At 57.1% G+C, this 25,656-nt stretch overlaps 2 protein-coding genes across 6 annotated transcripts; both read left to right on the top strand.

Annotated features, from left to right (window-relative positions):
* Positions 1-210: 210 nt before the first annotated feature.
* LIPE (lipase E, hormone sensitive type) lies at positions 211-15,608 on the top strand. 5 transcript variants are annotated; one of them, XM_082676092.1, is made up of 10 exons: positions 211-455; positions 6,510-7,045; positions 9,210-9,300; positions 9,413-9,558; positions 9,755-9,940; positions 10,127-10,421; positions 11,211-11,438; positions 11,679-11,855; positions 14,186-14,598; positions 14,992-15,608. In XM_082676092.1, exons 2-10 carry the CDS (start codon positions 6,530-6,532, stop codon positions 15,199-15,201), a joined length of 2,262 nt encoding a protein of 753 aa, XP_082532218.1. In that variant the 5' UTR covers positions 211-455; positions 6,510-6,529; the 3' UTR covers positions 15,202-15,608. The 5 variants fall into 5 exon arrangements, with proteins under 5 accessions (XP_082532218.1, XP_082532219.1, XP_082532216.1 ...); XM_082676090.1 differs by lacking the exon at positions 211-455 and adding an exon at positions 760-948; XM_082676091.1 differs by lacking the exon at positions 211-455 and adding an exon at positions 4,827-5,058 and having other exon boundaries at positions 6,598-7,045.
* A 7,770-nt stretch (positions 15,609-23,378) lies between these two features.
* Positions 23,379-24,896, top strand: CNFN (cornifelin; the record flags this gene model as incomplete). The annotated part of the gene is made up of 4 exons (XM_082676921.1): positions 23,379-23,415; positions 23,871-23,978; positions 24,436-24,572; positions 24,669-24,896. 4 exons carry the CDS (start codon positions 23,379-23,381, stop codon positions 24,756-24,758), a joined length of 372 nt encoding a protein of 123 aa, XP_082533047.1. The 3' UTR covers positions 24,759-24,896.
* Between the last annotated feature and the right edge of the window lie 760 nt (positions 24,897-25,656).

Here is a 25,656-nt window from a genome sequence, read left to right as displayed (position 1 = left end):
AGCCGCCTCTCCGGGACCCTCACAAAGACAGCTGAGTGTGTGCGCACGCGCGAGCCTCGAGCCTCCTCTGTTTCCCGCCTTTTCTCAGGTTCGCGCAGCTCCCGCGGCCGCCTCTCCTCCCTGCGGGCGAGTGCACGGCTTGGAGCTAGTGCGCAGGCGCCGAGCACCCTACAGTCCCTCCCTTCCATTCTCGCGGGGAGGGACAGGGCAGAGAGGAGAACCCCAAGAAACGGAGCAATAGGAGAAGTAGGAGACTGAGGGCAGGGGGAAAGGCGGGGCTTCCTCCTCCAAAGGGTCCCTGGCAGAGCCACGCCTCCTGCACTGCAGCCCGGCCTCGGCTTTGAATTGCCCGAGGACCTGGCCCGCTCCCCGACCCAAGGCGGAAGATAAGTGGCACCCGGCTCACCTCTCGGCGGGCCGACCCGGTGCGTTCTAGACGATCCCTGCCTGGGAAGGTGAGTGGGAAGACAAGGATGACAGCCAACACGTGACAACATCGGGGCTTCCTTGCTGGGGTGACCCCCGTGGGACTCCCCACTAGTTCTGACCCAATACGCTTTTAGCCGCCTCCAAGGCTGCATTTTTGTTGGTCGCGGGCCCTTTAAGCCTGCGGCGGGGGGCGGGACCCGACTGTGGAGGGCGGCCCTCCTTGCTCAGAGGGCGGGACCCAGAGAGAAGCAAGTCCGAGATTGGGTGGTGTGGGGGCCCGACGGTGGTACGTAGCGAGGATTGGTCCTCGGGGCGGTGACTGGCGGGTGGAATTGGCCCAGGCGGGTGGAATTGGCCCAGGCTGGTAGAATTGGCCCCGGGGCCCGGGCCGCGGAAAATTGATGGAGTCGGCCAGGGAAGTGAGGTTCCCTGTGGCCGCTGGGGCTCCGGGCTCGAACAAGGTTCAAGAGCGGTCCAAAAGTCAAAGGCGCGGGCGGTGGCGAAAAGGCAAAGCCAAAGGTGAGTGGGAGGAGGCCGGCGGGAGCCGGAAGGAACTTTAGACATCCTGTGGGAAACTGGGGACCGAGTGGACTGACCTCCTGCCACAAGAAGTGGGGGGGCCCGTGGACTGGCTCATTGCTGCCCTGCGGGGCGGGGGTGCGGGGATAATCCACTGTGAGAAGCGGGTGATGTGAGAGGGAAATATCACCTCCAGCATAAAAACTCTCCGACGCCCCAGTACCATCTTGGGAGTAGAGTCCAGAATGTTAGTGTCCCGAACCAGGGTTCCTGCTCTAGCTCCGTACACGCTGTGTGACCGTGGCAGTTCTTGCCTTGTGATTTCAACGTGGGAGATGGTTCAAACGCCGATTTTCAGGTCTCTGACCCTCTTGAGACGGTAATGGAGAAGAGATTTAGAAGCTGTGGTCCAAAGAGGAAGTTTAGGGGTGAGTCGGGTAGGAGGAAGGGGTGCCCTATAGTGGGGAATGCCTGGAGGAGGGGTGCAGTACAGCTCCAAACAGCCCTGTCCCACCATCCTTCATTCAGTCCACTCATCCATTTGTTGTCAGTCCACCTGCTTCAGCCTGGCTGCCCTAGGACCTAAATTCCTGACTCCTACTCCTAGGACTAAGGAGCCCTGGGTTCGCTTTGGACAGACTAAATTTCACTTGGGAGAAGGAAGTGCTGTCACCTGGGTTCCCTCGGGGGTCACATTATTTACAGATCTCAGCGGGCTGGAGAAACACTGACAGACCAACAGAGATGCTACAAGCCTCAGGCAGAGGCACACATGAAGTCCTTGCTGGATTAGGAGTATGTGTCAATCCCAGTGAGGACCTATGGGAATTTCCTGAGCAGGAAAGAAACTGACATAGCCGCCGGGCCCAGAGACCCCCAGACTCATCATCCTCCCTGCCATAGACATCATCATTAGCCAAGCATAGAACTGGAGTTGGCTCCAGATGCACACAGGAAGGCTCAGACAGGCTCAGAGCTCAGACTGTCTTTACCCTGAGAGCAAGGGAGGAGGTGTTGAAGGGTTGGGAGTGTGTGACCACATTTAAGTTTTAGAAAAATCCTCTGGCTGCTGTGTGGAAAAGACATGGAGGGGGCAAAAACAGAGACACAGAAAGAGTTGTTACAGTCCTCTAGAGAAAGGGGCTAGTGGAGGTGAGAGAAGGGCCAGGTTCCAGTGCTTTCTAGGGGAGGCAGGGGGAACAGGACTTCATGATGGATTGGATGGGACTGGGAGGTGGCCATGCTGATGCCCTGGGTTCGAACTGGAGCAAATAGGAAGAGATGGGTACCACACACACACACACACACAAAAGATATACGTCCATACACATACAAACACATGGCCACACAATCTCACAGGCCAAGAGAAATAGAGACACAGAAACCCTCACAGGCTGAGCAACACAGATAGGCCATGACACATGCATACAAATGTGCTTGCAGACATACTGAGAAAAGAAAACACACAGGCTAAGAAAAAATGTGGACACACTCACCCACAAACAGACCGGGACCAACGCTAGGCATGACAGGAACCTACATATGTATGTACGTCCATGGGAACCTCAAAGACATACTCACACCTGCCCACCCAGAAAGCACAGAGCTGAGACATGACAGAAGGAGCAACACGGATACACACAGAAACACAGCAGAGAAGCTGTGGCATCCTTGCTGGCTCGGTGACCCTGGGCAGTATGTCACCTCTCTGCATCTCAGTTTTCTCATCTGCCGAAATGGGTCATGATGGTTCCTACCTCACGGGTTGTGGAAAGGATGAAACAAGTTACCTCGCCTAAAGCACAGGAAGAGAGCAGTGCCTGGCACACAGCTGTCTTAGAGCAGTGTCTGCTCTTCCATGCAGACACAGTCAGGGATCGAGCCACAGTCACTTACCCCTCGCCTGCATCTGCCCCCAGGCCTCTCCCCCTTCAGAAGGCCTTGCCCCTCCCAGGCCTCATACCTGGCCCTTCCTTGATCTTCCCCCCACTTACTTCCCTACCACCCTTTTCTCTTCCTGCTCAGTCCCCAGGGATCAAAATCCAGGCCGGGTCCAGTTGTCCTGTGACCATTTAGGGCAAAAGGCTAGTGCCCAGGCAGCAGGACCCTCACCCTTCCCTCTGCCCCAGTCCTCACCCAAGGCCCTGATGGCCTGCCCCTGCCCCAGTGCTCTCTGCCTCAGATTCTTGGCAAACCTCTATCAAACTCAGCATCCCACCCTCCCTGTTCCATCCGGCCCAGCCCCCAGGGAGCCGCCTGGAACAAGGCAAAGGGCAGCGCCTGGGATCCAGCCTCTTCCTCACTGCTTTGTGCAGGTTACTTCTTCTGTCCAGGTCTCCTGTGCCCTCATGTTCGATAAGGAGCCCTACCCCACAGACAGGAAGTAAATGACAGCTGCTTTATAAAATGGGAAACCGCAGCCATGCAATAAATACCACGCTAGCCCTGTGCCGGGCATGCGCAAGGGCTGGGGGTACGGCAGTGAACAAAACAAAGTCCCTGCCCACAGGGAGCCTGTAATCTATTGTCAGACACAGAAAGCAAACAGCACAAGCAGTAAATTGTACAGTATGTTAGATGGAAAACTGACCCGATACACATCTCAGTGAGGCTGAGTGAGAACCACAAAGCAAACCATGAGCAGAAATGCCGCCGTGGGGTCCTGCTTACCAAGATCATTTCCGGCCCTCAGCGGGCAGGATGGCCAAGCGCAGTTTCCGGATGAGGAGACCAAGCTCATCTAGGATCACCTGGCCAGTGGCTTAGGCCAGTGTTCTGTTGTCACAGCCACCAAGCTCAGAGCTGCCTCCAGAGGCCTCTGTCTGTCCATCTGTTTGTGCGTCCTGGGGAGGGGTGGGCCCGTCCCAAACTCCCATCCAGGCCCTCCTGCCCCCACTCTTACTCTTCCCTTTCCTTCCTTCTTCAAATATTTGCTGAGCACCTGCTACATGCTAGGCCCCATGATGGCCCCTGGGGCCATCCCATGCCCCCATGGGCATGATATCCCAGGCAGAGTGACAGGGGAGGAGTCACCTACAGCCAAGCACATGACACCGAGGCCTCTCATTTGCACAGGCCTCTTCCAAGGGCCTGTACCTAATATCATACTTGTGGTTTTCTATTCTTTTTCCTAAAGAGCCCCACCTCCACTTGTAAAAGTGTCAGAGCTCCATGAAGCCTGGTTTTGCCCCTGGGGGACACAAACAACACACATGGAAACAAATAAATGGAAAACTGCAAATATGTAAAATTCTAGGAAGAACAACTTAAAGATGATGGCAGAAAGCAGTGGTAGGGGGTGCATCTTAGATGGGGGGAGCCCTCCTGGAGGAGGTGAGAAGCTGAGTCCTGAGGGTGAGAAAGAGCTGGCCAGGCAAGGAGCACGTGGCATAACGGAGGTGAAGTGCGTCTGAGCTTCAGTTTCCCGTGTGTGAGGTGGGAATGACAGTCACAGCAGGATGGGCTGGAAGGGTTAGTGGCAGGTACAGGGTGCCCAGTGTGGGAACACCACGCAGCAGGACCTGCGGCTTGGGCCCCCTGGCTGAGCTTGGCACTGCCCTTAATCGGCTGTTGTCCTCCTGGGAGGGACAGGCAAGGCTGGCTGCCCTCTCTCTGCCCACCAGCTGGGGCCAGCTGGGCCACGGCCAGTCTGGGGGCAGGAGCTGCGATCAATCATGGTGCTTCTGCTCCCTGAATCCACCCTGGGGAGAAGGAGGGCAGCCAGGCTGGGTGAGAGGGCAGACTTTGTTCAGGACCAGGGTGAGACTTCTGGGTCTAAGGGAGGAGGGGACAGGGGACCTGCACGGCTCAGTTTCTAACTGTTGAGGGGACTAGGGGTCTGGACTCCTGGGACTGAGGGAGGAGGGTCTTGGTGGCCCAAATTCCAGGGTTCAAAGGCAGAGGAGGCTGGGCAATGACTGGGAGTTGGGCCCCAGGCTCTGTTTACAGCACTGGGTTCTCACTGTCCTTTCTGGGTGGGAGGTGGAGCTGGTGGCCACACCCTGGGCAGGCTGGGCCCCTCCCCGGGATTATCATCCCAGGCTGCAACTGGCACAAGCCGCAGTCAGCAGCAGTCCCAGCCCTGGGGAGCTCTGAAGAGGCCTGGGAGGGGTGAGTTCACTGCCAGCTGACAGACAGGAGTGGCCGCTGCCAAACCCCAGGGCCTAGAGGCGAAAAGAGACACCTTTTTCTGGGGGATCGGGGGACCCTCGACTTGGGAGTCAGGCAAGGTGCTGGATGGGCTTCAGGAGGGAAGAGTATCTGAAGCAGAGGGCAGCATCCCCACCGAGGGGCGCAAGAACAGCTTGTCCAGGACCTGGGTGACAGGACGGGGATGCCGACGGGAAGATTAACCGGGGACCCTGAAGTGTGGGGAGTCAGGCCTAGTCCAGGGAAAGTTTTTGAGAGCCAGAGCTAGAGGCCCAGTCTCCAGAGCCCTGGGATGGAGACCAGCAAAAGTAACGGCTCTGGCCCCAGAGGTTTGGGTCTGACTTCTGCTCTGCCGCTTTCAAGGAAACTTTCATCTCCTTACTTAATACCTCTGAGCCTCAAGTTTCCTCTCTTGTAAGACGGAAATGCTCCTAATAACAGTTGAAACATGAACCGAGGCGGTCTGGGCCTCAGAGGGTTAGTGAGAACCTAAAGGAGCAAACAGAGAAAGCTGTTAGCACAGAGTCTGACTCAGAGTGAGTTCAAGGTTAATGGCAGGGATGAATGCCATCCTAGGCAGGGAGCAGGGCTGGCCCGTGCAAGCTAAGCCAGGCCTGAAGGCCAGGGACCCAGCTGGGGGAGGAGTGGAACCAAGGTTTGGGGACCCCCAGAGAAGACTGGAAGGGATTCCACAGCCAGACTGGAGGGACCAGGAGGGGGCAGGAGTGACCCCTCAGTTGTACGTAAGGCTAGAAATATGAACTCCTGGGTTCAGGAAGAGAATTGGGCTTGGGTCCAGGGTCCTGGGACACCACCAGGTGGGTGGGAATCGGTGGGTTGAGGGCTGAACTCTCCCAAATATTGCAGAAGGCAAGGGCCTGTGGGCGACCCCTGGGACCTGAGAAGGAGGTAGGATGGGGGCTTGAACTCCTGGTCCTGAGAGAGGGGACCAACGGGGGGTCCAGACTGCTCAGAACCTAGAGAGAGTCCTGGGTCCCGGGAGAGTAAATGGAGACAGATGCCTGAACTTGGGTCCCTAGAAGGGAGAAAGGGTTACATAGACTCCTGGGCTGTAGGACAGATGCTGGAGCTAAGGAATCAGTGTCCCAAATAAGAGAGGACAGGGACTCCTGGCCCCTGAAGAAGAGGGTTCTGGGGCCTGGACTCCAGCGTCTTAGGAAGGTTGGGACTGAGGGATCAAACTTGCCTCTTGAGCAGGGAGAGAGTGGGTACCTGGCCTCATGGGTCCCAAGGAAGGAAGGAACTGGAGCCCTAGACTCCATCCTTCGGTCTGAAGGAGGGGCTGTGGTCTGACGTGAGTCTGTGGGAGGAGGGGGTAGAGCCTGGACTCCTGGATGCCAGGCTCCAGCTGGTCCAGCCCTGCCTTAACGTGCCTCCCGACCTGCCCGCAGCCTCACGGCTCTCGCACAGAATGGACCTGCACACAGTGACACAGTCGCTGGTGACCCTGGCAGAGGACAACATGGCCTTCTTCTCCAGCCAGGGCCCTGGGGAGACAGCACGGCGGCTGTCAGGCGTCTTTGCAGGTGTTCGGGAACAGGCACTGGGGCTGGAGCCAACCCTGGGCCGCCTGCTGAGCGTGGCACACCTCTTTGACCTGGATGCAGAGACGCCGGCCAACGGGTACCGCAGCCTGGTGCACACAGCCCGCTGCTGCCTGGTGCACCTGCTGCACAAATCCCGCTACGTGGCCTCCAACCGCCGCAGCATCTTCTTCCGTACCAGCCACAACCTGGCCGAACTCGAGGCCTACCTGACCGCTCTCACCCAGCTCCGTGCTCTGGCCTACTACGCTCAGCACCTGCTGGCCACCAACCAGCCCGGGAAGCTCTTCTTCGAGGGTGATGAGAGGGTCATTGCCGACTTCCTGCATGAGTACATCACTCTGCACAAGGGCTGCTTCTATGGCCGCTGCCTGGGCTTCCAGGTGAGCCCCCTGCCCTGCCCCTCTGGGCCCATGGTGAAGGCACATGGTGGGCCCCAACCAGGCTCAGAAGCATAGTAGAGGAACCACAGTGGTCTGTGTTACTGGATTCAGCAAACAGCAGATGCAGGAAGGGGAAGCTGTCTGGGGCTCAGACAGCACTGCACGAAGGGTCTCAAACTTGTGGCCCTTTGGCCGAATCTACCGTGGAGGAAATCTTTAACTTGCATGGCCTCTTGCACCAGGATCTCCACTGCTCCCTATCGTCCTACACTCAGGAGATTCATTCACTCTTTTACGTGACCTGTCTGGCCCCTGAATTCATTGGAGACCCTCTAGGAGAGTAGCCAGTACTGTTCTCAAGGCCAGTTTGTAAGAGCACGTCCCACTTAGTCATCCCCACTGGAGGCCTGGCAGGCAGGGAGGAAGGGTACCAGCCCCATTTTACAGAGGTTCAAGGGGAGGGGCCCCAAGCTTCTCAACTGGACCCAGGTCAGCCTGGGCATATCGACTCACCTAAGGCACAGTAGAATCCAGATGTTGAGGTTTCAGGGAGAGCCAGGGAGCATATCCAAGTTGGTGACAGTGAGGAAGACCTGGCTGTGGCCCCTCTCCTCCCTGAACCAGGGCCCTGACCCCCAGCTGCAGGCCTTCTCCTATACTCTGCCCACCCCAAACCACCCTCAGGGAGACACAGCTCATCTCAGAACTGACAGGGAAGCAGCCCTGAGGCCTTTGGACTCACAGGAAGAGTATTTTGGGGACTCAGAATTGTGAAGCACTTGGGGCACCAGGCTCAGAGCCAAGGCCCAACTTGCCCCCATCTGGGGTCAGTGCTGTGTCCACAGTCCCCAGCCACATCTGGGAACCCCAACAGGAGTATCTGGAACTGTGTAACCCTGTACCCCTTCAGACCCTCTCTGGGCCTCCCCCACCCTCAGTGTAGCTGAGCTTGGCAGTCTCTCAGCCTCTTCCCACCGTACCCCACCTTTCTCTGCTTCCATGCGGAGCAGCCCGTCCTCACCCATCCAGCCTGGGCGTTCCTGGGAACTTCCCCTCACCTAAGCTGAACCCACAAATATTGATCGGCCCAGCTGGGCCAGCCTGCTCCTCCCTGTGTCCCGGCTGTCCCCTCGAAGCTCGGGAGTGAGAACCCAGGGTCACCTGAGCCCGGCTGTGCTCTCTGGCCCACTGGGCCCCCGGCCAGGGGCAGGGCCATGCCTGACAGCTACTCTCTGAGGGCCCAGCTGTGCCATGTTGCAGGACAGCCTCCCCCTGTAAGATGCCAGCCCCAGGGGGCAGAGGCCCTCTCTGTCTAGGTCTCGTTCAGCCCCTGTTCCAGCCCAGTGCCTAGCACACAGTAGGACCCAGGCCAGTATTTGCTGAAGGAACAGAAGAACCCTGCTGGCCCCTTGCCCAGCCTCCTGTGGCTTTCTTCTTCTCTCTATTGTCTTTTCTTAGCTGCCTGGCTCCTCTCAGATGCTGGGTCTCCCCATTTGACTCTTTCTGCCTCAGGATCTCGGGCCCTGTCTCTGACCTTTCCCATTTCTGTCTCCCTGCTGCCCCTTAACTGGTCCCCACTGCCTGCGTCACCTCATCTCTGTCCTCTCTGAGTTTCAGGGATCCCTGCATCATCCTTCTCCCAGCTCACCACCCTCTATGGCTCCATCCACATCTAGAACAAATCCAAATCCTCAGGCCCCACGTGAGCCCCCTCTGCTTCTCTGATCTCAGCCCCTGCGCCTCTCCCCTGGCTCACTCTGCTCCCGCCACACCCATCATCACACCAAGCACAGGGCCACCTCAAACCCTTTGCACGTGTCCTGCCCCCTGCAGGGAACAGCCTTCCCTCGCTTCATTCCCATCCCTCCTCAAGTCCCCTCCTGGAGACCCGTATGAGGAGTCAGACCCCTAATCATCACTCTGTCCCCTCCACCTACCGTCTTTTCAAACATCGATCGTTACTTCACATTATATGGCATGCCTTTATTTGAGTATTGTCTGTCTTTTCGACAACATCAGCTCCATGAAGGTGCCTAGAGCAGTGCCTGGCACGCAGCCAGAGCTCACTAAATGTTTGCTGAATGACCACATCTACCCCCCATGTCTCTGCCCCACCCCACTCCTGCCCGCCCCTGGTCCCTGACTTGGAGGCATGTCTCCACAGTTCACGCCCGCCATCCGGCCATTCCTGCAGACCATCTCCATCGGGCTGGTGTCCTTCGGGGAGCACTACAAACGCAACGAGACGGGCCTGAGTGAGTCCCTGCAGGGACCTGCCTGCAGCCTCCCCTCCACTCCTGTCCTTCCTCCGCACCGCTGCCCCAGCGAGGCTGCCAGGGGCTCCCTGACACCCCTCCTGACCCCCAGGTGTGACAGCCAGCTCCCTCTTCACCGGTGGCCGCTTTGCCATCGACCCAGAGCTGCGTGGGGCCGAGTTTGAGCGGATCGTACAGAACCTGGACGTGCACTTCTGGAAAACCTTCTGGAATATCACAGAGATCCAGGTGCTATCGGTGAGCGTGGGGCACGGTGAGGGCCCCAACCTGGTGCATGATGGGGAAACTGAGGCCCAGAGACACTCCCGGGCCTCTGCAGTGTTCCAGGTCCAGGGATAGCACGGGAGGAAAAAGACTGGGGGTCGGAGGGGAGGTGTGAGGGGAACCCCTGCCAGCAGCCCCTCCCAGCGCCCCTTCTGTTCCCTCCCACCAGTCTCTAGCAAACATGACATCGGCTACCGTGAGGGTAAGCCGCCTGCTCAGCCTGCCACCCATCACCTTTGAAATGCCGCTGACTGCTGACCCCAAGGTCATGGTCACCATCTCACCCCCACTGGCCCACACAGGCCCCGGGCCTGTCCTCGTCAGGCTCATCTCCTATGACCTGCGTGAAGGACAGGTAGGGTCCCTGCCTCAGCCAGGACAGGTACAGAGCTGAGGAGCATGGAAGCACCTTCCCCAAATGTCCTCCCACCTCTCACTGCCCACACTGCCCCGACTCCTGTCTCTGAGCACACACCCTCGGTGGGGTGAGGCCCAGGAAGACCACACCGGCCTGACCCACTTCCTCGTTCCTCACCCCCAGGACAGTGAGGAGCTCAGCAGCCTGGGGAGGTCCGAGGGCCCCAGAAGCCTGGAGCTGCGGTCCCGCCCCCAGCAGGCACCCCGTTCAAGGTGCCTGGTAGTGCACATCCATGGCGGCGGCTTCGTGGCCCAGACCTCCAAATCCCATGAGCCTTACCTCAAGAGCTGGGCCCAGGAGCTGGGCGCCCCCATCCTCTCCATCGACTACTCCCTGGCCCCCGAGGCCCCCTTCCCCCGGGCGCTGGAGGAGTGCTTCTACGCCTACTGCTGGGCCGTCAAGCACTGTGCCCTCCTTGGTGAGCCTGAGCCCCTCACTGCCACCAGCTCCCCGAGCCCGCCCCAGCCTCCTGCAGGGGGAACGATCCATTAGTTGCTCAGGCCTCAGTCTTGCATGCCCCGCCTCCCCTTCCATCTCCTGCCACCCGGCCCTCTGCCGCCTGTTCACCCCGCCTGTCCCCCGCCCACTCCCCCAGCTCTGCCCCAGTGCTCCCACCTTCCGTCTCAACCACTTCCTCCTTCTGCCTCCTACTTCCGCCCACTCTAGCCCTGACACTCTGTCCCCCACCTCCCCACGGCCTCCTCCTGTTTGTCTACCCACTGCTGTCCTGTGCTGGCAGCCACCTGGCCTCACTCCAGCCCATTCTCCCAGCTCCTCCGACCTCCCACTCCCCACAGCTTGGGAAGCACGGGATGAGGCCGTGCCTCAGGGCACAGGGCCCGTGGCCCTTGTGTGCAGTCAGCCTGAGCCCTGGCTTCCATCTGCTGGCCTCGATGCCCCTCCCTCCTGAAACGTGCCCTTGGTCTCCCTTTTCCACCACCTCCCTCCTTGCTTCTGACCTCCAGCCTCCCAAGCTTCCCAGAGCTTCCTGATCTCCAGGCCTCTCCATGTCCCAAGGCTGCCTTATCCTCTGACCACTATCCCCCAAATGGGTCCAAATCCCTGCCGTAGTTTACCAGTGTCTAAAATTGCAATTGGCTAGACCCTGGGGTTGGGCCCCCGACACCTGACCTCTGAGAGTCCAGTGCTCCTGGCCCAGAGCTCCAGTTCCTCCCTGCCAGGCTTGACCAAGCCCCCTCCAAACCAGGCTCAACAGGTGAGCGGATATGCCTCGCAGGAGACAGCGCAGGCGGGAATCTCTGCTTCACCGTGTCCCTTCGGGCAGCGGCCTATGGGGTGCGGGTGCCAGATGGCATCATGGCAGCCTACCCGGCCACAATGCTGCAGGCTACCGCCTCTCCTTCCCGCCTTCTGAGCCTCATGGACCCCCTGCTGCCCCTCAGCATGCTCTCCAAGTGTGTCAATGCCTATGCTGGTTAGTCCCACACCCACTCGACTGGGGCCCTGCGGGTGCTTGGATACCTGGGTCCTTTGGGGTCAGAGACTAGAGCCCTGTCTCGTTGAGTGTGAAGGAGAGGGAATCTGAGACTCCTTGTTCCTGCTGAAGCCATCAGATATTCTGGGTCCCTGGGGGCACAGATGCCTGAGGTTCTGGGTGTTCAGACTGGGCCCAGAAAGAGAAGAGACCAACTCAGCCCCCCATGTACACTCCCAGGTGGGGAGACCGAGGACCACTGTGACTCGGACCAGAAGGCGCTGGGCATGGTGGGGCTGGTGCAGCGGGACACAGCCCTGCTCTTCCGAGACCTCCGCCTGGGTGCCTCCTCGTGGCTCAACTCCTTTCTGGAGCTGAGCGGGCAGAAGTCCCACCCGAACTCGGTGCCCATAGCAGGTGAGTGACGCCCTTTCCTCACACACCCATCCAGCGTGGCCAGGAGGGACAGCCTGGCACACCAGAAGTCCTGGGGAAGGCAAGAGGCTGTGCCCTGGGCCCTCAGGGAAGCAGCAATCGCCTTCCTGGCTCTGCCCCATATCTGTGCCAAGTCCCTACCACAAAGCCTTGATTGTCCACGACAGCCCACATCCTACAAATTCCAGGACTCTGGTCCCCCGGGTCAACTCAGAATCCCAGGAACTGTAAGATTTAGCTTTCTAAACAGCCTCTCTCAGAAAGGCACCCTGGGGAATGACTCAGAAGACCTGCTGAGTGTCCTGATTTTCAGTCCCAAGAACCCCACCCAAATCCCTTGGGCCCTCGGTGGGAGTCCAGACCTCCTAGATTCTTTCCAGACTTTTAACAGAAGTGCTTGGGGATATACCCCCTCCAGGGGCTGGCCCTGGCATGGGGAGATCAGAAGATTGGACAGACCTCAGGAAGTGGAGGAGATTCCCAGCCCTGGGTGGGTAGGAGGACCCTCAGGCAGCCAAAAATCACTTCCATCCAGGGATCCATTTTTCCCCACCATTTCCTGGATTTTAAAGCACAACCAATTCAAATCACTTTCAATAGTATTTTCTGGGTAATAGAAATTGCATGTTCAAAAGTAGATACATTAAAAAAAAAAAAAAAGATACAATTCCCACAGAATTCCCTGGTGGTCCAGTGGTTAGGACTCTGCACTTTCACAGCCGAGGGCGCAGGTTCAATCCCTGGTTGGGGAAGTAGGATCCCGCAAGCCACGGCCAAAAAAAAAGTAGATACAGTTCCTGTTATTCAGAAAAACATTCCAATTGAATGTGCTTTATTTTAAATTCAGTTTTTAATACTAGGATATTCCAATGGTTGCAAGTAAATATACCCAAAAACAATTGAAAGAGATTTTGAATTTTAGGCACATGGACCATTGGGCATAGGCGGTTTCCTTGTAGGAGAAAAGTGACAAGAGCAAACCCTAGAGGCGCACACGCCAGTCTAGCTCCCTACTGTACCAGGTACTGGCTGGTTGCTGGCTGACGTGGGCAGGTCACGGTATCTGTGAGCCTTACTTTGCTCCTCTGTGAAATGGGTACAAGAAGAATACCTGCCTCATAAGGTTGTTGTAAGGACTGCATACACCTATTTGTGCCAAGCACCCAGCACAATACCTGGCACACAGTAGGTGCTCCTTGAAGATGCTGGTCCTCTGGTGCCCTGTGACTCTAGTCAACAGTTCTGTTCAGTGACCCTCTGGGGCACAGGGCACCTATGCAGTTATTCTCATATCGTCTTGCGTTTTGCCTTTATGGATTTATAAAAGCAAGTGGAAAAAAAAACTGAAAAATGTAAGGTCCTGGCCCTAGTGGTAAGCAGCATGAGTCTGATAAAATCAGTGGCGCTGAGGCCAAGGTGGCTATACCAGGCAGGCCTGAAGCGCACCTTTAGCATCATTTGGGCACTTGCTTGTCTGGTCATTCAAAAGGAATAGATGGGGAATTCCCTGGGGATCCAGTGGTTAAGACTCCACACTCCCCATGCAGGGGGCATGGGTTTGATCCCTGGTCTGGGAACTAAGATCCCGCATGCCACCCAGCGTGGCCGAAAAACAAAAACGAAACAAAGGGAAGAGATGAACTGAAGAACACGAAGGAACTTGGGGGAGCATATCTACGTGGCTAAAGATGTGGGATCTCTGGGAACCTGGTATGTCCTCAAGATTCTTTTTAGCTCCCTGTGAACAGGGCCTCTTTTCAAGCCACATGGGCCTGCTCACTACTCCACTTTGAGCCATTCATACCGTCTGTCTCAAGTGACAATACAAAGTTGACTGGGCCTCGTGCTGGGGCCAAGGAGGCAGCTGGAACAGGGCACCTGGTAATAAAACATAAATATTGATATATTATGACCTCCCAGGGGTAGCACTACCTAATCCCAAATCTTATTATCCCACTGAGTTCTCACCACCTCCTATGAGGTAAGGGCTATTTTTATCCCCTTTGTACAGAGAAGGAAACAGGTTCCCAGAAGTAAACACCCCTCTATTAGCACACAGCTCCACCTCCAAGACCTGTGACTCCTTCCACCTCCCCCTTGGAGTTGCAGCCTGGGGCACCCTGGAGTTCCCCGCCCATCCCCAGGGAAGGAGTCTGGGGGAACACTCTAGGCCTCCACAGCCCTAGGGTGCAACTCCTCCACCGGCCACTGCTCTGCCCACGATCTTCCCGGCCAGCCAACCATACACACAGCCAACAGAGCCAGGATTATCTGTGTCCCTGGCTGGCCCCCTAACCCTGCTCCTCTCGCAGAGCCAATGCGGTGCAGTGTGTCTGAAACAGCACTGGCCCAGCCTGAGAGCCCAAAGGGAACGGACTCCCTCAAGGGCCTGACGCTGCATGACCTGAGCCTAAGGGGCAGCTCTGAGACACCGGACACCCCGGAGCTGTCACTGTCAGCGGAGGCACGTGGCCACTCCACACCCTCAGCCGTCAACTTCTTACTTCGGCCTGAGGATGCATCTGAAGAATCTGAGGCCGGGGATGAGCTGAGCACCAAGGATAGAGTGTATGCTGCCTTCCCTGAGGGTTTCCACCCCAGGCGCTCCAGCCACGATGTCAAACGGGTGACCCTCTACTCGTCGCCCATCCTCAAGAATCCCTTCATGTCACCGCTGCTGGCACCTGACAGCATGCTGCAGACCCTGCCACCTGTGCACATCGTGGTGAGTGCCAGACAGGGAAGGTGGAGCTGGCAAGGAGCGGGGAGGGCGGGGCACTGGTGCACCTGGGGAAGGGAGCCCCCAGGGAAGGCAGAGGGCGGGGAATGGAGGAAGCCTGCCTAAGCCTGACTGAAGAGGAGGGAAGGCCCGGAAACGGGCAGACTAAGGGAGTCTTGTTGAGTACCTGGGGCAGGCGCTGGGCTTGGAGATTCAGGGAAGGGGCAAAGAGAGGGTGGGTCTCTGGGGGAAGGGAGAAGCTAGGCAGAGGCCAGTTAAACTCATTCTCCGACTCTCCGCCCCCCTCCCCACGTCTCCGGCCTCTATCCACCCACATGGCCACGTATTTCCCCGCGTTCATCTACCCTGCCCCTGTGCCCCACCCCCGCCGTCCCGCAGGCGTGCGCGCTGGACCCCATTCTGGACGACTCAGTCATGTTCGCGCGGCGGCTACGCAGCCTGAGCCAGCCCGTGACGCTGCGCGTGGTGGAGGACCTGCCGCACGGCTTCCTGAGCCTGGCGGCGCTGTGCCAGGAGACGCGGCAGGCCGCGGCGCTGTGTGTGGAGCGCATCCGCCTCGTCCTCAATCCGCCGGGCCCGCCGGTCTGAGCCGTGGGACGGAGCCAGGCCACGCGGGGAGAGGGGGGCTGCCGGGGGCTACACTAAAGGCCTCTCGTACCCATCTGCTCAGGGCTCCGCAGTGAATGCGCCTCGGAAAGGGCGGGGGGGACCCCTGCCACGCCTCCCGGCCCATCCGGCCCCTCCCTCGGGCCGGGCGGAAGGGGGCGGGCTGTGCCTTAAATCGAGGGTGCGGCAAGGGGGGGGCGGGGCGAGGGCCCCCGAAAGCTAACACCCTGGCCTGCGGGAGGGGGACGCCCAGAAAGCATCTCCGAGACAGCTGGACCTGCACTCCACCACTGCCTTCTGCTGCCGCGACCTCCGCAGGGGCGGAGCCTGACCCTACTTTGCAGGACGGTTTGCTTTGTTTGCTTTTTGTAAATAAAAGTATTTAATTAGTTTGCCCTCACGCAAATAGAGTGGGTGGGGGGTCGCCCACCAGGGGGCAGCATCGGAAACCGAGACACTTGGCACCGGAGAGCAGAAGGCTGGGGGCCCAAGGTCTGGGTCCTGAGGAAGGAGGGGTCTCCGGGCCTGGATTCTCTAGTGAGGAAGGACAGGACCGCTCCCTACTAACACAGACCCACCTCCCCCTCAGACCTAATTCAGGTACAGTGCCACAGGACTCTGGCTTCTCAGCTGCTCCTCTCTACAGACCCAACCCCAGCATACACCAGGAAAAGAAAACCCGAACTCCGTAGAGAACCGGGGCAAAGCTAACAGGAAACCAGAAACAAACTGGTCACCCAAAATACTGGAACCCAAGCTCTGCCCAGCTGTGACAGTCACTCAGTCCCTCACCCTTTGTAGGCCCTAGGTTTGGAGCAGAGATTTCCATCCAGGGTCAGCCTTCAAGAAATTTCCAACCCTGGACTCAGGGAGGGTGTGGGAAGAGACCCAGACACAGGCTGTCACAGTCCCCGCAGGCTCCATCTGTGGTAGTCAGGTAGTCCTTCACAGAGGAGGTGATCCAAGGATGAGCAAAAGTTTGCTAAGAAGAAGAAACACGTAACGTCGTGGGAGCCAACAGGCAGTGGTCAAGGCTTCTGCCTGGCCAGAAGTTCAGGTGCAAAGTGGGGAGTGGTCAGCAGCAGATCGTGAAGGGCCTGGAGTGCAATTTGGACTATAAATGAAGGGCACTGGGAGCCACAGAAGGGCTTTGAGCAGGGGAGGAACAGGATCAGCGCAGGCACTGAAAGAGCCTAGTGGGAAACTGGGGAACGGACTGAAAAGGGCAAGACTAGAGCCCTGAAAGCAAAAGAGGAGGCTGGGGGCAGGGAAGACAAGCCCTGAGCTGGAGCAGAGGCCATGAAGGTAGGGAGTAGAAGTAGGGGCAGAGCAGATCCCAGAGACATAACTGAGGTTGGGTAAGTGGGACTTACTGAGGGTGGAGCAGAGGTTATAGGAAGGCAAGGGGATGGAGGGGACACTCAGGTCTGGACAGGGGAGCAGGTGGACAGTGAGACTCTTTACTGGGAGGAGACTCAGGTGTGTGAGAGGTGGGTGAGGTACTGAGGGTTTTGCACACAGATCAAAAGGTCTTCATGGGACTTCCCTGGTGGCGCAGTGGTTGAGAGTCCGCCTGCCGATGCAGGGGACACGGGTTCGTGCCCCGGTCCGGGAGGATCCCACGTGCCGCGGAGCGGCTGGGCCCGTGAGCCATGGCTGCTGAGCCTGCGCGTCTGGAGCCTGTGCTCCGTGTCGGGAGAGGCCACAGCAGTGAGAGGCCCGCGTACCGCAAAAAAAAAAAAAAAAAAAAAAAAAAAAAGGTCTTCATGAACACAAACAGGCTCAGGGACATAGAGAAGAGACTTATGGTTGCCAAGGGGGAAGAGATTGGGGTGGGATGGAGTGGGAGGTTGGGGTTAGCAGATGTAATCTATTACAATATGGAATGGATAAACAAGGTCCTACTATATAGCACAGAGAACTATGTTCAGTATCCTATGATAAACCGTAATGGAGACAACCCAGGGGTACATCAAGGAGGCAGGAGGAGTCAGGAGAGGGAGGTTCCCTCCTCTGAAACATTTCCTGACCCACTAAACCCAAAAAAGACTTTCTTGGACTCCCCTGCCTCTGCCCTCCCCTGCATATCAATATGTGGGTCTGTCCTCCCATCTGACCAGGCCTCCTTGAGGACACAACCCAGGCCTGATTCATCTTGGTTACCACCATGGCCCAGCACGAGGCTTAGCACATTGGAAGCCTCAGGAAATGTTTAAGTAATGGGTGGCTGAGTGTGTGAATGAACGGGTGCGCGTGAGTGGCTATGCGAGGAAATCAATGAGTGAGGTACTTAATGAGGGCAGGAAGGACTGAACGCATGCGTGAGCAGGACGGGTAGGGGCAGACGAGAATCAAGTTTAGGGTGGGAGGAAGGGAATGGATGGATGGATTTCTTAGATTGTGCATCCAGCTCCCCGCTCCGCCTCAAGCCTCACCCAGGCTCACCGTTTCCCGTCCGAGCTACGTCCAGAACCCCAATACTGGGTGTGCTGTGAAGGGTATACCAGGACAGCCTCGCAGAACGTGTCCACTCAAGAGCCGCTCCAGCGTCTAAGAAGCAGACCCCAACACCAACCGGCGAAGGCCCGGCCTCCTGACACGCCGACAGGACGGGCGGGGAGACTAGTCTATCGCTGTCGGACTTGAGCTGCGGGCCTCGCCTACTAGGGAACTCGCCCTGCCCTGAGTGGCCCAGGGAGTTAGGAGGCGGAGTGTCTATTGGCTGGAAGATAGTGACTGACGTCGTGGGTAGCTTATCACAGCTCGACTGCCGAGGAGTGCTCGCGTGTCAGACACGCCTCTAGAAAGACAGAAATGGGAGGTAGCTGAGGGCGTGGGCGACTGCAGAAGGACAAGGAACGAGGTTTCTGGCTGCACGAAGCTGGGCTGTTCGACGGACTGATCCTGTCCTGAGGGAGGATGAGAGAGTCCGGATTCCTTGGTCCTGAGGGAGGAGAAACGGAGGAGCCTAGACTTCTGAGTCTGAGGGAGGAAGAGGCTGAGCGTCCGGATTCCTGCATCTTGAGGGAGGGAGGAGCTGGGAACCTGAAGGGTCATGCTGTAGGGACGGGGATTCCTGGATCCCAAGAGTCACTGGCCTGACCAAGGAAGACAGATTTGGGGTTCGGGATTTTATGTGGCTCTGTATTGTACTGGAGCCAGGCCTTGTCCCCAGGCCAGAATTCTGGGTCCTGAGGTGGGGCTTGGAGTAGAGATGAAGAGGAAAAGGCTTAGGGGAAGCTCTGGCCTCGATAATGCTCTTTCCTCATCCCTGAAAGGGAACCCAGGGGCGGGTGCTGTGTGCAGAAGGAACCCAGAGCAGGAGGAGACTTGAGACTCATGTGGAAACAAAGAGAAAAGCATACATACCAAATGAGAGATTAAAATGCTGAAAACAATAAAAATAATAGGGGCTTCCCCAGTGGCACAGTGGTTAAGAATCCGCCTGCCAATGCAGGGGGCATGGGTTCGAGCCCTGGTCTGGGAAGACCCCACATGCCTCGGAGCAACTAAGCCAGTGCGCCACAACTACTGAGCCAGTGCTCTAGAGCCCGCGAGCCACAACTACTGAGCCCGCGTGCCTAGAGCCCGTGCTTCGCAACAAGAGAAGCCACTGCAATGAGAAGCCCGGGCACCACAACAAAGAGTAGCCTGGGGCAGCCAAAGTTTTCTAGGTGGGTCTCTAGGTCTCTCTACTTTCCCCCAGGCCTTGAACCAATGCCTGCCAGAGGTCCTGGCACATCGCAGGGGCTCAGCAAATGCTTATGGAAGGGACGGACAAACATCCACATCTCTCTGTGCAGCTCTTCCTCTGTCCCCATGTGTCCTCACAACACCTGCTTGGTGTGATCTTGCATTTACACCCACACAAGCAGAGAATCCACACACGGCATGTGCAGTTACCTACAAAGACACACATAGGCACACAATCGTGGAATCACTCGCACTGACAACACACAGAAATATCCCATTCCTCATGCAAAACAGACACCCCAGTTATGCAGTTATATGCCCAGCCATAGAGAGGCCATTCATCTAATCCCTACTAGGTCCATGAGCAAAGACTTGGTTTTATTCACTATTGTATCTCCAGCAACTAGAACATCATCATCATCCCCATAAACAGAAAAATGTTTCCTATGGTCCAGGTGCAATTCTTTACATGGATTAACTCGTTTAATCCTCTCAGCAACTCTATTCCCAGCAACCCATCTTGTAGATGGAAAAATTGAAGTCCACAGAAGTTTAGTGGTTTGCCCAGGGTTTCATAGCCATTCAGAGGCCATCAAGATTTGAACTAAGTTTTTCTGGCTCTGGAGTCCAGCATACAAAGCAACCACTCAAAAACTAATTCCTGCCTTAATCTAGTCAGAATTAGGGAATTTTCACAACTGAGACCACACCCAAACACAGATGCACAGTAGGGAGAATCACAGGAGGGCAATACAGACGCGCACATAGAAAAGACGTCCTCACGTGTCACACCCCAGGACACAGGAACACGCAAAGAGAGGCACATCGTGACAAACCCCACACAGATGCACAGCACCTAGAGAAGCACACACCAAAGAGATAGATATGTCTCTATACAACACACCCAAACCCAGACACGGTGACGCATCCAGAGCTCTGAGTCCCTACTCTTCCGCTCCCAGCCCCGTTCGGCTGGCCCTGGAGGACGCAGCAGGCTTACAATGGGAAGGGGGCCCCTTCACTTGCCTGCTCAGCCAGACCGGTTCCGCCAGTGCCATAGATGGCAACACCCGCCTTGTGAAACCCACGTTGGGCAACTGTATCCTGACCTGGCCTGGACACCTGAATTCTGGGGAGAAAGAGGCTGGAGGCCTGGACTCCTGGGTTCTGAGGGAGTAGGGGCTGGGTACCTCATTCATGGATTCTAGGGGAGGAGAGGAGTGGGAGTGGGACCTGGACTCTGAGGAGGGATTCCTGGGTTCTGGGAAAAGACCCAGGGACTTGGATTCCCCTCTTTGAAGGTAAGTTTCCAGATTGAGCAAATAAAAATACTGGACACCAAGTTAAAATGGAATTTCAGACAAACAGCAAATACTTTTTAAGTATAAGTATGTTCCGTACAATACTTGGGACATACTTATACTAAAAAAGTATTTGCTGTTTATCTGAAATTCTAATTGAACTGGACATCCTGCATTTTTAAATTTTTATTTATTTATTTATTTATTGCGGTACGTGGGCCTCTCACTGTTGTGGCCTCTCCCATTGCGGAGCACAGGCTCCAGACGCGCAGGCTCAGCGGCCATGGCTCACAGGCCCAGCCGCTCCGCGGCACATGGGATCTTCCCGGACCGGGGCACGAACCCATGTCCCCTACATTGGCAGGCGGACTCTCAACCACTGCGCCACCAGGGAATCCCAACATCCTGCATTTTATCTGGCAACCCTGTTTGAGGGGGATGCAGGCCAGAAGCCTGGAGACGCTGCCATGCTCACTCCTCAGCCCCCAGCTCTCCTCTTCCTGCCACTTCCCTCCTCCTCACCCCCAAGCAGGCCACCTCACAGCTTTCCCAGTCCTGATTTCCTCACGTACATGAGTTTCTGTATCTATCTAATTGGGGCCCCCAGGCTGTGTCAGAGTTGGGAGAGGAAACTTGAGGACAACTCAGGTTGTTGTCTTGGAAGACCTAGGGTCTGACCCTGAGTCACCTGCAGCCCATGGTCTGGACAGCTGGGGGATGGGGCTCTGTGGCTGCCTCCATGGGGTAAGCCTCAGGATGGGGAGAGATGCTGAGAAAGGACGCAGAGGCTCCAGGATAAGGACACTGAGACACAGAGCTTGGGAAGAGAGACTCAGAGATGAGGAGACAGAGAACCAGGAGAAATTTGGAAACAGATCTGCAGAGATGAGGAAAGAAGGAAAGGAGAGATTCAGAGCCAGAGAGACAAAGATGCGGAGACGGGGGTGGGGGCGGGGTGGGGGACAGGGACCCTAGAACAGAAGCGGGGAGAAGATGTTTCCCAGACATTCAGGATCCCGGACCAAGTGATGGACACTGACAGACAAGATGTTGCGTGCTGCCCTTAGGTCTGGGGACAAGGACAGCAAGCCATCTGGGTGGTGTCAGGAAATTAAGGATTGTGGGGGGAAAGCTGGGATCCCAGACCAGCAGGGTGGTCCACCTCATCACCCCATACTCATACCCAGTGTGGTGACAGCATCACCTTCTCTGCAGCTGACACCCCAGTTTTCCGGTGCCTCGTACAATTTTGGAGTGACACCCGTGGTGGGAACCCCACCCAGCTCTAATTCTGCTTCCTTCACTGAGTCACCTCCAACCCCGCCAGACCTGTTGAGGGGAGACTTTGGTGACTCAGGCCTCCAGGCCCCCAGCTCTTTCATCTCCCAGGAAGACAGCAGTCTGGGTATCCCAGGACCCCTACCCCACTCAGGGATGCAGCCTAGCTTAACCCCAAGGGTCTGGATGCCCAGCCCCCTCCTCCCTCAGACCCAGGAGTCCAGGGCCCCAGTCCTCTGCTCTGTTAGGACTCAAGTGTCCTAGACCACATCCACCTCCCTCAGGAACCAGAAGTTTCTCAGTCCCCAGCCTCCTCCCTTCCCAATTTGGATTTGGGTGAGGTGTGTTTTTTTACTTTGGTTCCAGCATGGGTCACCCCCAAAACACACTGCCCCCCATGTGCCAAGTGGCCCTGAATGAGGGCACAAAGCCCCTTCTGCCCGGGAAGTCGGGGCCTCACTAAGGATGGTGGGAGAGGGCCCAGTGGGAGCCCACTCTGCACTCTCCTGCACCACCAGCCTCTCTCCTCTCCCTGTTTCCCTTCCCTCTGAGCCTTGGCGTGGCCAGTGGCTGGTACCTCCACTCACCTGACACTCCACCTTTCTATCTTTGTGTCTTTTTTCTGAATCTCTTCTCCCCCTTTCTTTTTATTTCTCCCCAGATCTTTGTGCCTCTCTGTCTCGGCATCTCTTTCTCTCTCTCTCCATGTCTTCTCATCTTATCTCTCTCCATCTCTCTGAATCTCCTTGTCTCTCTCTCCCCTCTGGGCCTCTCCTTCTGTCTCTGTCTCCCATTCCCTCCCTATCTCTCTTGTCTCTTCCTCTCTTTTGGTGTCTGTACAGCTGTGCCCCTTGCACCTCCCCTCAGCCTTCTCTCTCCCTCTCTTGGTCTCTCTGCCCACTTCCCTTTAGATCTCTACTCCCAGCTCCTCATCCTTGGACCCCCTCCCCCACGATTTCCTTGGTCCTCTGAGGCCAGGCAGGAGGCGGGAGAGGGGAATGAGGGATGGAGAAGGAGGAAGGGGAAGTCCCAATGTGGGGAAGAGGGTCAGCCAGACCGGCTTGGCTCCCTGGGCATCTCTGTCAGAGCCCCACCCAGGGCCACGTGGCCCGCCCAGATATAAGCAACTCAGTTCCCAGGTGTCACCCACAACTCTGTCTCCATCGTCGCTGTAGCAGTCCTGCAGGTAGGAGCATCTGCCCACAGCCTTCTACTCAAAGGTTGGTGCCTCTGCTCTCTTCTCCCCCCACCCAACTCCACTCATGTCTCTCTGCCCCCTTACATGTCTCTGACTGTTTACCTCTCTGGACATCCCTGTCTTTCTCAATGCCCCCTGTGACCCACCCCCCTTTCTCAACCTGATGGCACTGAGTTGAAGTTGGAAGTTCTGGGGGCCAGTACCCCCTTTACTAACCCTCTTGGCTGGGCCATCAGATGTGAGGCGTTTCTCTTCAGCTCACTGAGCCTCAGTGTGCTGTCTGTGAAATGGGCTTACAGAAAAACAGTACTGGGCAGGTGTGAGTGTTACTGGTGGCATCTCTATAGGCACCTACCTCTGATCTCTTTCTCCCCTTGTCTCTGACTCTGCCTGTCTCTGTCTTTTGGTCTTTCTCTCCAGCTCTGCCTCTGGTATGAGGAGGGCAGCTGTACAGAGATGGGCGAGTTTCTCGCCCCCAACCCCATACAACCCTATCCCACGTCTCTCCTAGCTGGCAAGCTGATATGGCTCTTTCTCCCCAGCATCCTTACCCCTGAGAACCCAGCCCCCAGTGCCCCTGCCCCTTGCCCTGACCTCCCCCAGTATCCAGCATCCCTTGGACAGATTCTGACGTTGTCACCACTGCCACATCTGCTGTCCCCAACGGCCACCTCCTCAGGGCCAGCAAGATGCAATTTGAGATGCATGACAACGTGAAAGGCAAAGGTGGGATCGCTGGATGGAACCCCAAACCTTCCAGTCCCCGGAACATGGCCACTTCCTTCCCCTGGGCACCCTGGCTTCGAAGACAGACGGCACCTGCCTGCACCCCAGATGCCCCGACGTGCAGGGACCCAGGTCCCCAGGCCCAGGCGTGGAGGAACCGGCGACAGGTCCCCGCCCCGCCCACATGTAGCGCCAACCTTCCCTAGACTTGCAGGCTCCCCACCCACCCCACCTCCAGCCGAACCAGTTGTGCAGGAGACACCAACAACAGGGACAGACTGGGGTGTCGATGCCCAGATGTGGCATAAAGAACGCGGGAGGCACAGTGGTGTCCCCTCAATGGGCGGCCTGGTGGCCTCGCCCGGACTGCCCGGCAGAGGGAGGGGCTGCATAGGTGCAAGGGCCCAGGAGGTGCTGCGAAGCTGCCCGCTGACCCCCGCCTCTCCCCTCCGCAGCCATGTCCTACCCAGTGACCAGCCAGCCCCAGGGTGCCAGCAGCTACCAGTGCCAGCTCAGTGACTGGAACACCACTCTCATGGACTGCTGCAGTGACATGCCCATCTGTGAGTGCCCGCCGCTCCCTCTCCAGGCCCGGGGAAAGAGCGGGAGGGGAGCGAAGGTCACCCCCAGCCCCTTCCTCGCCCTACTAGCCCCACTCCCCGTCTCCTTCCTTGGACCCTGAATTCCCAGTCTCTAACCCACATGCCTTCCTGGGACGCCCGACACTCCCTAGGATCCCGGCCTCACACCTTCCAACTTCCACTGGGACCCTCAACGTCCCCCTTGCACCCTCACTTGTCTTCCTTGGGTCCCCAACTCCCCCTTCAAACCTTATTTCCCAATCTTGAAACCCCACTCTTCGGACCCCTAATTCCCTCTGGGACCCTCACTTCCACCAACACTCAGCTGCCTCTGGGCCCCGCAACCGCCCGCCGCGGACCCCGCCTAGCCCCTCCCCGAGGCAGAGCCGGCCGGTGGCACCCGGTGGGCCCCGCCCTTATTGCCCCGCGTCCCCTGCAGGTCTGTGCGGCACTTTCGTCCCTCTGTGCCTCGCCTGCCGCATCTCCGACGACTTCGGCGAGTGCTGCGGCACTCCCTGCCTGCCCGGAACCCTGAACTCCCTGCGCACCGGCATGCGCGAGCGCTACCACATCCAGGTACGCGCCAGGCCCGGGACCGCAGGAGCCGAGGGCTGGGGACGGGCCTCCTGGGATGCAAGTTAGGACTGCTAACCTCTTTCTCCCACCCTCCAGGGCTCTATCGCGAAAGACTGGGCGGCCCTCACCTTTTGTTTGCCCTGCGCCCTCTGTCAGATGGCGCGGGAGCTGAAGATCCGAGAGTAAAGACGTTCCCCTCACCTTTTTCCTTTTCCACCCGCCACGCCTGCCCTCCTCTGCCTTCTCCTGGGAGGTCCTGACCCTCCGCCCTATCCCGCTACCAGAAATGCACCCACAATAAAAAAAAAAACCTAAAAACCAACTCCGCCTACATCCTTTTTTGTCCCAGGGAAGGAATCTGGGTGGAGAAGGAGGTTTGGTGAGGGAGGCGGGGACACAGGGAACATGCCTAGGTGTGGAAGGAGTTCCAGAGTCGAGTCAGATGCTTGACCCGGATCTGCTGTGTGCGACACTGGCAAGTCTCTTCCCTCACTAAGCCAGGGAGTCCTCACTAACAAAGGAAAACCACCAACTCCCTAGCTGCCTACCTGAAGCTCCGCCCAGAGCCTGAAAATTAGCCAAACCAGAAAGGCTGTCTGAGGACTGTCCGGGTACCAACCATTCAAAGAAAAAATTAGGAGAGCCCCCCTGCTCACTCAATACCTGTGGACTCTTGGCCTGCACACAATCCTAACAGATGCGGAGGCTCTTTGTCTTCAAAGCACAGAACTGTCAGGTTTAAAACTCTCTAGAGCTGAAAGGCATACTCAAGGATCATACAATTCAATCCACCCCCTTTATTGAAAAGCGACTAGCAGATTAGAAATGTTTGGGTCTCAAAGTTGGACAGACCTGGGATTCAATCTTGACTCTTGCCACTTACCAGCTGTGTTCTCTTAGTAAATTAATACACCTGAGTCTGTTTCTCCCTCTGAGGATAATCCCTAATATGTCATATGGCTACTGTGAGAGCAAGAGATGGAACAGATGGAAAGACCAGAGTCAATTTAACAAACTGTTGTTAATATTATTATTATGTAATAATGTATAACTATTCTAATATTCATATATTATTTGTATTATT

This window comes from Grampus griseus (genome assembly GCF_964374135.1).
Source record: "Grampus griseus genome assembly, chromosome: 19".
Lineage (NCBI taxonomy): Eukaryota > Metazoa > Chordata > Mammalia > Artiodactyla > Delphinidae > Grampus > Grampus griseus.
The sequence above is the reverse complement of the archived record's forward strand: the minus strand, read 5'-3'. Positions and strand labels throughout refer to the sequence as shown.

What these genes read in the sequence shown, in the direction of transcription:
- LIPE (XM_082676090.1), top strand. Translation starts at nt 831, where the DNA reads ATGGAGTCGGCCAGGGAAGTGAGGTTCCCTGTGGCCGCTGGGGCTCCG. An exon ending in ACGCAACGAGACGGGCCTGA is followed by an intron (nt 9,301 to 9,412) that starts GTGAGTCCCTGC and finishes CCTGACCCCCAG; the next exon opens with GTGTGACAGCCAGCTCCCTC. An exon ending in GAACTCGGTGCCCATAGCAG is followed by an intron (nt 11,856 to 14,185) that starts GTGAGTGACGCC and finishes CTCCTCTCGCAG; the next exon opens with AGCCAATGCGGTGCAGTGTG.